Source organism: Toxorhynchites rutilus, chromosome 2, assembly GCF_029784135.1.
Source record: "Toxorhynchites rutilus septentrionalis strain SRP chromosome 2, ASM2978413v1, whole genome shotgun sequence".
In the NCBI taxonomy this organism is placed as follows: Eukaryota; Metazoa; Arthropoda; class Insecta; order Diptera; family Culicidae; genus Toxorhynchites; species Toxorhynchites rutilus.
The window spans coordinates 240,469,622-240,484,349 of record NC_073745.1 but is presented as its reverse complement, the minus strand read 5'-3'; the positions used below and the strand labels follow the sequence as shown (position 1 = coordinate 240,484,349).

Here is a 14,728-nt window from a genome sequence, read left to right as displayed (position 1 = left end):
AATACTTTTCCGTTTACTGCTTTTGAAAGCATAGGCAGCCGTGGCAGTGTTCCGAGCTCTGCAATACACTTTTCTTACCCAATGTTAAAGTTTCTAAAACTTACATTATGGACCCATTAAACGTAAAAAAAAATTGTATTGATATCAACACAATTTTATTCTATTGATTTTCATGACATGAAACGCTATGACTCAGAAATTACATTTTATTGAGTGGTTTCTATAGCAGTTTCGCTGATGTTGTCTGGCATCAGTGTCGAAAAAATAACGATGCTTTCACCAACACAAACAAAACCATTGCCGAAGATTGAAAGATGAAAATTTAACTTTCAGAGCACTTGCTCGAGTTTTCCGACGTTTTTCACTATACAGTGCGACAGCAGATGAAAATTTAATATCTTGTGAGTAATCGATTAGAGTTTGGTTGATATTATTTGATAGGAAGTGTGCGAAAATGATCATTTTCTTCACACTGTTTCGCAAAATTATTGATTTTCTGGCGAGGGGTGAGGGAGGGAGATGAAATAAATGAGCGCCATTGTGGCAGCCATTTGTGGCTAGCTTCCACCTTCACCTTAAGAAGACTCGAAAGATTCGAGTACAGTCGTAAGCTAGCAGCACTTCTCGTTTGTTTGGTTCAACTCGCATCAGACTTTCTCCCTCCCACTCAGATATCGATCACAAACTATGAACTCTTTTGTTCCTATATTCGGCTTGAGATGTGATCGAACCCCACAACATGCAACAGTAAGGTTACCCTGCTAGAATTTGAAAGCATACTTTCATGAAATATACGTCCATCTAAATAAATGGACGAAAATATCTATATACCAAATTTCCGAATACTATTCCATATCCGCACTAACAAAAAAAAATTCTCGTATGCTGCTCTCTTTTTGGTTTCCGCCTCTAGCCCTGAGAAGGGCCCTTGTGGAAAGAAACTCTATTTCATACTCCTCCTTCACCCGTCAAGAAAACAATCCTCTCCCGCTCGACGCTCTGCGGCGAGCATGTTGCTTCGATGACCACCAAACGAGAAGTGGTGTGGCTTCAAATCGCGGATGGCTTATTTAAACCAAATATGTTGCTCGTTATTGACAGCTCTGTTCGGGAATGCACACAAATCGGTAGAACAAATGTATGGGAATGGAAACTGTATGGCTTCCAGTTTTCATTAATTTAAACTGTTTAGACATTAGTGGATTGTACTGTATAGTATATCAAACGAATCTTAGAGAATTTCCGATTCCATTGGTGCGAAGTATCAGAATTTGTTCGCTGTGAAAATAGTTATTAACGTTAACTTTATTTCACAAAAACGTGACCTGTTTTCTGATTTGGCACCCTTCCTGAAAGACGTAGTTCTACGTCAAAAAGTCGTATCCATAAAGTTTGTACACAACTGTTTGGGTTTATGAGGACAACATGATTTTGCTATGAATCTACAAATGTGTGATATTTTGACGTAGGACTACGTCTTTCATTTCTATACCGGGGTGTAAAATCAAAGTTTCAAAAACGAAAGCGTTACGCTGGAGACTGAGATTTTAAATGTTAAAAACTCCTAAACAACTGAACGAAATGGTATGATAAACACTTCATTCGAAAGATAAAATGTCTACGCGTTATATACTTGTTACTTTCTGATCCAAAAACAGGAAGTGGGTTATATCTATGGTATAACCGCAAGGGTGACGTAGGACTATCGTTGATTTAGAGATCATTTGTTTGAAGTTGAATCTGAATTCATTCTGAATGAATGAATATTTGGGGGACTTCGAAAACGAGAGCGTTACGTTGGAGGCACAAGGTTTTATGCATCCAATATTGGATACGGAAATATCCTACTGATGGGGAAGAATAATCTTCAGAAGCTATCCTGTTAATTGCGATTGATTGAAAAATCACAAAACCAAATGTATTTGGTCACAGTGTTACATGGATAGAAAACATTAAAATAAACTTTTTCACATGAATGTAATTTTAAATTCCCAGAGGAACTGGCAGATTATTTTCAGTAACGATTAGATGTTTCCACATTTTCCTCGATACTGGAAGCCCACCAGTGGTTAATGCTAACTCGATAACCATCTGTTAATAGCACTTGATTGAAACATATTTGGTCACAGTGTTACATGGATAGAAAACATTCAAATAAACTCTTTCACATGAATGTATTTTTTAATTCCCAGAGGAACTGGCAGATTATTTTCCGGATCTTTCTCGATGCTGAATGGCATCCAAACGGAAAGAATTCCGCGCGTGTATGTGTGTGTGTGTGTGTGTGTGTGTGTGTGTGTGTGTAGCGGCTGCTTCGAGATCTTCCCGGGGAACCGTTTGTGCCATCACTCTCCTCCTGATGGATTCCCTTCTGGCCTAAGGTGCACAAACAGGCTCTTGGTGACACCGTTCATCCGCGCTTTCATGATAAACGAAGAGCTTCACCACAATAGCGACAACATGCTCCAATCGCTGTTCAATTTGAACTGAGTGGATTTCCGAGCGGCGCTCGCTTATATACCGATTGGTGATTTCAATAGCCTGTTTTGAAAGCAATTTTAAGACTATTGAAAAAGTTTTTGGATCAGAAAGTAACAAGTATAAAACGCGTAGACATTTTATCTTTCGAATGAAGTGTTTATCATACCATAACGCTTTCGTCTTCGAAACTTTGATTTTACACCCCGGTATAGAAATGAAAGACGTAGTCCTACGTCAAAACTTGTTTCAATAGTCTTAAATTTGCTTTCAAAACAGGCTATTGAAATCACTAATCGGTATATAAGCGAGCGCCGCTTGGAAATCCACTCAGTTCTAATTGAACAGCGATTGGAGCATGTTGTCGCTGTTGTAGTGAAGCTCTTCATTTATCATGAAAGCGCGGATGAACGGTGTCACCAAGAGCCTGTTTGTGCACCTTAGGCCAGAAGGGAATCCATCAGGAGGAGAGTGATGCCACAAACGGTTCCCCGGGAAGATCTCGAAACAGCCGCTACACACACACACACACGCGCGCGGAATTCTTTCCGTTTGGATACCATTCAGCATCGAGAAAGATCCGGAAAATAATCCGCCAGTTCCTCTGGGAATTTAAAAATACATTCATGTGAAAGAGTTTATTTGAATGTTTTCTATCCATGTAACACTGTGACCAAATATTTTTCAATCAAGTGCTATTGACAGATGGTTATCGAGTTAGCATTAACCACTGGTGGGCTTCCAGTATCGAGGAAACTGTGGAAATATCTAATCGTTACTGAAAATAATCTGTCAGTTCCTCTGGGAATTTAAAAATACATTCATGTGAAAGAGTTTATTTTAATGTTTTCTATCCATGTAACACTGTGACCAAATACATTTGGTTTTGTGATTTTTCAATCAATCGCAATTAACAGGATAGCTTCTGAAGATTATTCTTCCCCATCAGTAGGATATTTCCGTATCCAATATTGGATGCATAAAACCTTGTGCCTCCAACGTAACGCTCACGTTTTCGAAGTTCTCCAAATATTCATTCATTCAGAATGAATTCAGATTTAACTTCAAACAAATGATCTCTAAATCAACGATAGTCCTACGTCACCCTTGTGGTTATACCATAGATATAACCCACTTCCTGTTTTTAGAACTGTTTAATCTGTTTACTCGTTTTTCTTCATTCCTACTGATCGCTGAGAAATGTTACTGAGCCACACATGCGTGTTGTCAAAAGATTGTCGCAAACACGATGGAATGCTCATTATAATGCCGTGAAACCAATTTATTAGCTGATAACAGTCGATGGAGTATTGTGGGACTCGAATACCAGATCAAGTGCACGGTCTCCTTATTTTTAAGCAATTCAAGCTCGACACATGTTATGAGTACCTGACAGCGAATTGAAAATGTCGATTTGACATACTGGCAACTACGAAGTTTCGGAAAGATAGCTTTTGCTAGTGATGCCAATACTCTGTAGACATTTAAAGACAGCTGAAATCAAATCTAATAATGTCTTTAATTAGATTGCATTGGATTTGTTACAGTTCATCATGAAGTGGGTCTTCCAAGAATCGGTTCCAAATCTTACAGTGAATGAAAAGCTGGTTCTAACCGTGTACGTTTCTGTGGCATCTTGTGGGGAGGCTTATCAGAGTTGAAATCAATTAAAAGTTTGCGGTCAACCAACGAGTGGAGACTTTGTGATTTCTTGTTCGTCCTATCTAATATTATAATAAATACGTTTCTTGTATAGATAAGTTTGATTTTTCATTCGAAAACAAAAACTAATTATTATTAGGTAACCCCGTAACTCGCCCCGGGTGTCATCCGCTCACGCTGCTGTGGATAATGGCGATGAAATCGATGTCATTTTAAGTTGGCTGAAATCATTGATTATTTGAAAAAAATTAAAGTTCTTCTTGAATGGCGATATAATATGAATATATTCATGAATTGTCAAAGCACCAAATACGACTTTTGCCATACTCATATACGATTTATTACAGACATAGAAACAAAACAAATGGCGCAAAATATTTTCGTTAAATGTTTATTATAACCTCACGAATCGCCATTTTTATATATGAGTATTTAGGTTCGTAGAAATACTAATTGATTGATTGACTTATGTTGGGCGTGGAATATGAATGTTCAAAATGACACAGATTGATGTTTGGTGAAAACTGCTCCGATGTGGGTTCGAACTCCGGTCGTCTGGATTATCATCCACCAGCTATCTCGCGCGGCTATCTGAAATTTAATTCAACAGCGGTTAAAACTTCCGCGTGCATCAGCATTTCATTGACATTTCAATATGATGTAATATGTTCTTTATTAGGATCTAATATGATTTACTGTTTAATGATTTTCTTCAGCATGCAACACGATTTACTACAGTACTGAATCGATTTAAATTATACGCTTATACGACACACAAACTGCATCAGCGTAATATACGCATATGATGCGGATTAAATATATTTTACGACAATGTACATCATAAAATTGATGTTTATTATACCGAATTGCGACTTAATTTGATAATGATATATAAAATCGTGTTTTTACATTTTATGCGATTTAAAATATACACGATACATACTTTGATTGATATTATATGCGATTATGATTTATTCTGATTTCTAGTAAGACTTAGTACGTGCCAAATTATACGATTTAATGTTTTCTGGGTCTAGAATACGCGTGACCACAGTGCAAGTCGAAGGAAATTCCCGGCATGATAATGTGAGACGCTAACCACTCGGCCATGGGTGCACACAAATTAAAGTTACAACACACATATATCCCTCACATGATCAATGATATTAACCAATTTAATATGGAATCAATTACATCGCCATTATCCACAGAATGAGCTTCTGAAAAATTCCGGAAGTTAGGGCATCCACACCAATGCATTATTACAGACTTTTTGATAACCCTCACCATAACGCAGCAACCATACTGGTGGTTGCGGTTCAGGTGTGGGAAATAGTAATCTGCCTCTCGGTGAATAGTGAGTTAACAAATTTGGCAACGCGATAGCAACCAAGCCAAGTGTTGCTATTTTCAACAAACGTCAAACATCTGTCGGGGTTTCATTCGCCTTGTGCTTGTTTTTGTGATTTTGCTCTAAAGTATTATTCCAGAAGTGTATATATTACATTTATTGACCAAAAAATGAACGCGACGAAAAGAGGATCAACTGACACTTGTCATTTCTCCTAGTAATAGCAATCGTATTTAGCAACCTACGGTGCGAAAAAGAAGCGATACAGAGCAACCGCGATAGCAACGACCCCGCTTTGCCCTATTCAGCCTCGTATCTCACACAATTATTGCGAGCTATACGCAACAAATGAATTAATTAATTGGATGACTTTAGCACCGATATTTATGTGAAACAGTTCTCCATCACTAATTGTTCTACGTGCTATATTACGAAGATTAATATTTTAACACCAGTAGCACAACATCTCCCGACTGTACAAAATGTCACTTCGAGGCAGGTACACGAGAAAGTCTCGCGAGCACTAATGCGCGAGCTTACATGCATACAACACATGTGCATCGCTCATGTTGAGGTGCAACGAGGTATTCTTGAGTGCATCTCAATATTTTACGAAAGAGAAGAGAAGGAGCCGAACCCAGACTCGTGTGTTAAAGCCCGGTCTCATCGCTTGCACATGGAGGGGTTGTGACGAGGAGAAAATCAATACTCGTCTCTCGAAAGGAAGTCTGAACATCTCTCAATATTTTACGAAAGAAAAGAGAAAGAGCCAATCCCAAGCCCTTGCACATGGAAGGGTTGTGAGGAAGAGAAAATCGATACTCGTCTCTCGAAAATAAAACGCGCGCACAGAAAGTCTGCGGAGAAATTAATTTTCATTCATAATTTTTGTTTTAAAAATGTGTTCATGTGTGTGCCAGAAAATCAATTATTATCTTTGACGCTCCTCGATATCGTCATACGAAACCCAATGCCGTCAATACAAATACCACGGAATTCCAAAGGTTTTGACAGTTCGTATGTACATATGAATCAACAATCCCCCCTCCGCCTTTTTGTACACATTCCCCTCTTACACTCTTCTCTTCTTACCACTCTCCTCGATAACTTAAGCCGGGTTTATACGTTATCAGTTACTCAAGCTACTTCAGAGCTACTTCAATTTTTTTTTTTTTAAACGGGCAAGTAGCCATACATTACATACAAATCGAATGTCAAATTTCATAGTATGGGTACGTTCGCAATTCTTTGGATCATTTGACATTTACTCACAACCGAGTAACTGACAATGCTTAACTCTCCTGTACTCGCGCGCAAAATCGTAACTCTTATACATACAGACTGTGCCTGTCTCTGTAGTATTTCTATTCTGTATTTTCAGGCTTTATTGGTATTTACTGGAAGTAAAAGATATAATTGAATGAAAAAACTCCAAAAAAACATTTTTTTTCTCTTACTTTATTCAGTTTTAATAGTCGTTTCATTCAACCACCTCATTTATTCTCGGTTTTCAGACCTACCCTTAGAAAAATCCTCGGTCGAAAACTACTAAATACATTTGTTAATGCAAAATTAGTAGAATGTACAAATTTATGTACATATTGTCAACAAACCCGCATCCCTACCAGAGATTAGTATATTTTACTCGATAACATTAGTAAGCTTGGATATTGTCATATCTGAAAATTGGTGAGAAAAGCGCGTATTAACCATTTTCATTGTTCCCATAAGGCAATACGGAGGTATAATAAGGATATAATTCTGATACGTGCATTTTCGGCGAGAAAATGTAGCCGATATTGGGCTTCCGAATCATGGTTCTGCTTGACATATGTGTTTATTAGTACGGTCGAAAATGACTATAGATTGGTAGTATTTACCAAAAAATTCGTTATATTTACTAATTATTTCTCTCAGTGTATACGCGAGTGTAGGAAGGTAAAACCCGGCTCTAATAAAAATACGGGCTCACCTTTCTATTCACCTTGACTGGGCTAACCTTGGGCTAACATCAATGAGATACATATAGAGGTGGAGCAGTAGGCGCAGTATATCTGTATTGGCAAGTAAAATATCTTCCTCCACCACTGTCACCCTTGATATGACCCCAAGACGGGTCTATGGTACTAGGTGACGCCGTTTCGGGACTAAGTTGGTTAGGGGAGCGGTATATGAAAACAGTACGGACGAAAGCGGAAGAGGAATTATGTGCTTGAAGTGTGAAAGAGACAGACTGATCACGAGCTAACTTGTACACAAGCGTATTGTGCTTTGTTTACAAACAAAACACAGTACACTTCCAAGATGGTTGCAGTATGGTTTTAGCATATTGGGCCACCTTAGGCGCCTTGTACGACCCTAAGGTCAACGCCAACAGCAGGGATGCTAGGTTTGAAGACATGTCTTCATTTTGAAGACATTTGGCCTACTGTCAAGACATTTGATTTGTGAAGACATTTTGAAGACAATATGAAATATGTGAAGACATTTTTTGTGACATTATATTTTTTATTATATTGAATCTATACTATACAATAGATTAACCTTTCTTTCAAACCACCACTTCTCAAATCGAAGGTTTTCCGGTTACATACCGTTTCAATAAATATTTTATGGATATGGTTTGAGTTACAACCAAAACATCAAAGCTGAAATGAACAAATTGAGTTATCACAGTTCCGTTTTTGTGGAAGAACTGGGGCTTTATACACTCAATCAATGATTATCAAGCCAATTATCATTTCTGAACTCATAAAATTTAGTTCTCAGTTACGCAATATATTCTATGTTCATATTTGATGAAACAAACTTAACCTCAAGGTAAGTTTAAAAAAATGCGCTATATAACAATACCAATTAGAATTAACATTTAATAAACTATTAAACTTTGTTCAAAAGTATGTTATGAATTTTAGTTTCATCCTAATGGTTGTGAAGACAATTGAAGACATTTTTCCGAATCATGTGAAGACATTTGAAAAAATCACCTGGCATCCCTGGCCAACAGCCTGACACTTGGTTATGTTCAAGGCGCCTAGAAGTATGTCCTAAGGTGAGGTCGTTTCGTCACTAAGTTGGTTAGGGGAGCGGTATATGAAAACAGAACGGAAGAAAGCAGAAGGGGAATTTTTTGCTTGAAGCGTGAAAGAGACAGACTGATCACTAGCGAGCTTGGGCACAAGTGTATTGTGTTTTGTTTACAGACAAAACACAGTAGACTTCCAAGATGGCTGAAGAGTGGTTTTAGCAAGTTGGTTCACCTTAGGATATATTTCTAGGCGCCTTGTTATGTTGACAGCGAACAAAGTACGTGGAATAAGAAGGTAGTCTACTCTCTGCTTTGTTCAAGTGTGGTAGACAAAGGAAAAAAGCAAGAAACAGTAATAAACCATCGATCGAATCCAAATTTTACATTTTTTAATTTTTCAAATTATAATACAAGAACTGCCTCCAAAAATGTTTCGAAATGATGAAATAGCAGTTTACTTAATTATTTTAAAATTTAAAACTGTAAAATTATCGCACCTGTACTATAAAAATAATGCAATCCGATAAACAAATGTGTTGAGAGGTTATATCGAAGCAGTGTCGTTCCCGTTCCCGATCCATGGAGCGAATGCATGGGATAACTGAAAACGTCTCCAATTAGTTTATCTCATTCGAAATTATTCTGTTCCGGCATCGCGGGACGTGGTACTTCAACATTTCGCTGAAGTAAACAAAACCTGTTCAGTATGAAATCAATAAAAAACCACATAAAAACTTACTTGCACTGAAAAAGCGGTATATTATCGTGTTTACCATCGGCACGACTTACGATTTTGTCTCTTTTCAGGATTTTTGGAACTTTTAAAATCGAGAAATATTGAAAAAACTTCGTTGTGTGTGTAACACATGCGCTCTCCGTGTGTACACTTAGAAAAATCCTCGGTCGAAAACTACCAAATACATTTGGTAATGCAAAATTAGTAGTGTGACGTCAAGAACCCCTCGTCGACCAACGTGCAGTAGTCGCGGGATCAATTGAACGTTCGACATATGATGGAGAACCGATAATGTTGGAACGTCATTGCTAGAAAAACAAACCAGATTTTTGCTACTCGTGTTGAAAACCGAATGAACAGAAGATTTTTTATTTAAATAATAATTTACAATAATCTGAAAAGGAAAATAATTGTTAAAAAATAACTATCTTGAATTTATAGTGAGTGAGTTAGAACAGCCTAAAAAGAAATTGTATAACTAATTAAAACTTATTCCTAGAACACATATCTAACCTAAATTGTGAATTGAATCTTAATTACTATTCAAAGAAGCAACTGTAGAATTGTAAGTTTAAAACATATGCCTAAGAGGAGAAAATTATAATAAAAACTATTTTTCAGCTAAAGCTGATCCAAACCAAATTCAAAAATCTTTGAGAACGGGTCTGCTAAGAAAACAGTTTAACAAGTAGAATGTACAAATTATTTGTACATATTGTCAACAAACCCGCATCCCTACCAGGGATTAGTATATTTTACTCGATAACATTAGTAAACTTGGATATTGTCATATCTGAAAACTAGTGAGAAAAGCGAGAAATTAACCATTTTCATTGTTCCCATAAAACAATACGGAGCTATAATAAGGATATAATTCTGATACGTGCCTATTCGGCGAGAAAATGTAGCCGATATTGGGCTTCCGAATCATGGTTCTGCTTGACATATGTGTTTATTAGTACGGTCGAAAATGACTATAGATTGGTAGTATTTACCAAAAAATTCGTTATATTTACTAATTATTTCTCTCAGTGTATACACAGGAGATATCCCTTACCTTCTATTCTACGTACTTTGGACAGCGAATCGAGTAAACATCAGTGAATTTATATCAGGGTGAGAAAGTGCGCGAAGTATCTTTGCGTTGGTGTAAGAAAATCGTCACTAATTGTACTGCATATGAAATTCATATGAAGAAAAAAACCAAAGAAATGTAGACAATACTCACAAGTTTATGCCTTTTTAAATAATATAATCCTTATTGAATCTGAAAACTGTTTCTAAAAGTGTGTTTTTTGATGGATGTTAATTGTACTGTGACGTATTTCAACTATTTAAATAGCCAAAAGAGCTAAAAGAGACATTTGTTCTTGCTCGGTTACTGAATTGCTTCAATAAATTGTAAAAACTCACTGATAATAGCGTTTTTGATTGGAAGCAATAACAAACTAAATATAAAGGAATTTATCTACAGTTAAATTGCAACCAAATACAAGTGTGTGATACCACTTGTTTCATTAAGGGGTGTCACCCACACTATTTTACTATCTACCCCACCCGGGTATGTACTCACTGATCAAACACGGTGTGCAAACTTTACCTTCATCAACCACAAATTCAGTACGAGTGGATAATCCGAACGGAGTGGTTCGGATTGATTCGTCCGTTCAAACGCGACTTCGCGTATTCGCGGTCAGCCCGATTCGTCTGTCTCTTTCTAGCTTTTGGATGTGTATCGTGATTCCTTGTTGTGATCAGTAACAGCAACAGTAAGAAGAAAAACGGTTCTTCCTTTCATTTTCTCGGTCGTTGTGCTTAATTTGGTTGGGAATGTGATTTTTTCGAGATCCATGAATAAGAGAAAATGGCTATCGTGGTGTGCATCAATTCATTCACAGTTTCTCCCGGCAGGAATTAACGTTATGACCCAGTCAGCCAACCAATACATGGATTACGTAAATAAATTTGGACCGAGAGTTTGAGAGTGAAGTGCGAAAAATGAAAACAATGTGTTCTTTGCCTTGTCACTGAAGCAATATTGAAAATGATATGGTGTGATGTGTTTTAATTCCTCTTTCTTGGTTTGTGTGTTGAAACAGGGAATAGCTTGTGAACCCGTTTTGCGGAGAAGATTGATTGTATTTTCCAGCTTATATAGTGATTAGTGACCACACGGAATAACTAGGAGCGTCGATTGAGTTTTTGTTTTCATTTCTGTACCCATCCGGGCAGGAGGCAGCGCGTGAGCCAAGCTCGCCGCAGCATACATCGACCTCCGTGAAACCAACAACCATGCAACAGATCGTGAATATTGTTGGATCTCACGCCTACTACGATGGCAGCCGGGTATTCACCTGGCTGGCCGATCTCTGCGGATTGTCAGTTGATTTGGTAAGCATTCCCCCATTCCCCGGGTGTGTAATCTCACAAAACGATAGAATCGAGATTCGTCGCAGTGACAACTTGTTACGCTTCATCTCTTAACAGACCTATAGAGGAGCATGAGTCATGCTCTGTTTTGCGTCTACTCTTTTTTTCACGTACTCACCTAAGCTCTTCCGAGAATGAATCGAACTTCTTTCAAGAAATAGTAATCCGTCCTACACATTCATATGGTATCAATGAGACAGCTAAGGATAGCATCTATTTGTTTATTTTTTTTATTTGAACGGAATAAGGCTAAGATTGATTTTACATCATTTGAAATTACCTCTGAAATATGTTAGTCAATTGCTTCATGTTTGGTTCGGGACGTAGTCAAAAGAGAGACTGGAATGGAAAGTTTTCAGCCAGTGTCAGTAGTTATGTACGATGGGATATGTTTGCTATGTTTACACTCAAAGTATTCGGAAAAGGTGTGTCTCTTTTTGTATGTATATATTTACAAGGACAATGTGTTTGCCCGTTTTGTTGCAACAGCGAAGGTTTGCCAAAAATATGAGTTTTCTGAATATGTGTTTTGATTTGCAATTCAGTATCACCGGTACACTTTGAATTCGAAGTAGAAAACTACTAGTGTAGTTAAGAAACTATGATCATGAATGTTTTGAAATATTTTCAATGCTGGACGGATTTCGCGCCAACTCGACCAGATGTTGGCATGACCCTCTTAGAACTTAATGAAACTTTCTGGACGTGAAGACCTTATCTAATTAAGCAACTTGCCATGCTTAGTTTTCCGAAAATTTATCTAGACTAACATATGAAAAGGGCCAAATATTTTTGAACATTTTTTTATAATTTTTTTTACTCGAAGATGGTAAGTCCTACAAAAAAGTGATCTATGGAAGAGTTTTAGAAGAATAATTGAAATTTTTAGACATTGGGCATAAAAAAAAATTTGACGACCCCGATTTCCGGAAATTTTTCGGTTTTCAAAAAACTAAAATTTTAATGTCTGCGACACTAGTCAAGCTAATACTTTGCACTGGGTATATTATCGTGTAAATCAACATTACTCAGCAATTTCCGAATGAAAAATCCAGGTAACTATTTGTATTGGCACCCAAAACCATACGTTTTGCCTGGTATCCCAAAAAAAAAACGTCGCAGAGTTTCGATTTTTGACAAAAAAATTGTTTTCGAGATGACAGTAGATCTCGACGTTTCATGTAATTTTGAGACATTTGGCATTATTTTTTTTTTCGAAAACTCAGATTTTCTTTACTCCCCCTTTGGGTGATTTTTCGATTTTCAAAAAACTCAAATTTGACCGCTTTGCGCCTTAAGTCCAACTGAGCTGAAATTTGGCATACGTGGTGATGAACATTTTTTATGAAGTATCTTTTTGAAATTTCAGGATCGACTTTTTCCCATACATTCATTGGCACCCTAATATACATGTTATAAGATCAGATAAATTAAAAATGAATTTAATTTCGAAAAATGTCATAAGTTTTAGTATATTTGATTTGAAATAAAGACCTCTAAAACACTCATTCAACATTTTATTATTATTATTTACTTTTTTATTCTGGGTAGGCTTTCTGCACTGAAACAAGAAATAAACTTAATTTCAATAAAATATTGAAAAAGTTTTTGTTAGAAAAACTTGTTTGCCTTAAATATGCACAAGTTGTAATGTATGGAAGAGTTGTAGGGCACATATTTATCTACCATTTCATCAAAATCTGAGATGACCATTTTGAGAAAATCGACTTTTAGTTTTAAAAATCAATTTTTTCAATTATTTTCCTAAAACTTTTTCATAGATCACTTGTTTGTAACACTTACCGTTTTCGAGTAAAAAACTTTGGATGGGTTATATCTATGATATAACCGCAAGGATGACGTAGGACTGCCGTTGGCTTAGTGATCATTTGTGTTTTTTCAATTAGCAATAATCGCACTTCGGATGTTTCCCATTGGGTACGACATCGCTGCTGCGGAGAGCTATCTTTTGTATGTATTGATTAAATTATTGATTAAACTAGTGAATGAATGAAACAATTTACGAATTCAATTGCAAACAAATCCCAATTTAGGTCAATTCATGCATTATGATAGTGGTTATCGCAGCAAATAGTTATCAACATTTTGCCTAATCATTAAACGTTAGCAAAACGTATTCCGGAGTGTAAAAATGCATGGTAGTATAAAAGTACTGCCAAGATCTGCAATGCCGATTTTCCCAACTTATTAGTTTCGGAATCTGTGTTGGAAAAACACATTTCGGTTTGCAAAAATGCAAGCGAGTACAAAGATACTCGCAGCTTGCATCTCATTTGCAATGCCAATTTCCCACGCTCCATGGTTTTGAAATCCGTGTAAGGGATTTATTCCGATTTACAAAAACACAAAAACGAGTTAAAAGGACCCACAGCTTGCATCTATTTTGAAATGTCAGTTTCCCCAGGCTCCATGGTTTTGATGTCTGTGTTAGGGAAACATTCCGATTTGCAAAAGCGCAAACGAGTACAAAAGTACTCGTTGATTGCATCTAATTAGCAATGCCAGGTTCTCAAGGCTCCATGGTTTTGAAGTCTGTGTTAGGGAAATATCCATTCGTTCAGCGATGGTACCCCAATTGTTGCGCAATCATAGCTGAGTGGATTTCCGAGCGACACTCGCTTTTATACCGATTGGTGTGATTTCAATAGCCTATTTTGAAAGCAATTTTAGGGCTATTGAAACAAGTTTTTGGATCAAAAAGTAACAAGCATAGAACGCGTAGACATTTTATCTTTCGAATGAAGTGTTATCATACCATTTCGTTCAGTTGTTTTGGAGCTATTAACGCTCAAAATCTCGTTCTCCGGCTTTCGTTTTCGAAACTTTGAACTTACACCCCAGTATAGAAATGAAAGACGTAGTCCTACGTCAAAAATTTTTCAAAAAAATGGTCAAAAATATTTGGCCCTCTCCATGTCTAGATAAATTTTCGGAAAACTAAGTATGCCAAGTTGCTTAATTAGGTGAGGTCTTCACGCCCAGAAAGTTTCATTAAGTTCTGAGAGGATCATGCCAATCCCAT

The 14,728-nt window shown here is 36.9% G+C and overlaps 1 protein-coding gene across 2 annotated transcripts in view; it reads left to right on the top strand.

Moving 5' to 3' along the window:
* The first annotated feature begins 10,888 nt into the window (after positions 1–10,888).
* The window catches only part of LOC129768040 (lysophospholipid acyltransferase 6), a 118,053-nt gene continuing 114,213 nt past the window's right edge, over positions 10,889–14,728 (top strand). The window contains exons 1-2 of one of the 2 annotated variants that reach the window (XM_055769406.1): positions 10,889–11,024; positions 11,355–11,646. In XM_055769406.1, the coding sequence (XP_055625381.1) occupies positions 11,548–11,646 (99 nt within the window). In that variant the 5' untranslated portion in view covers positions 10,889–11,024; positions 11,355–11,547. The remainder of the gene's footprint in view (positions 11,025–11,354; positions 11,647–14,728) is intronic. The other variant, XM_055769407.1, reaches the window with a different exon arrangement.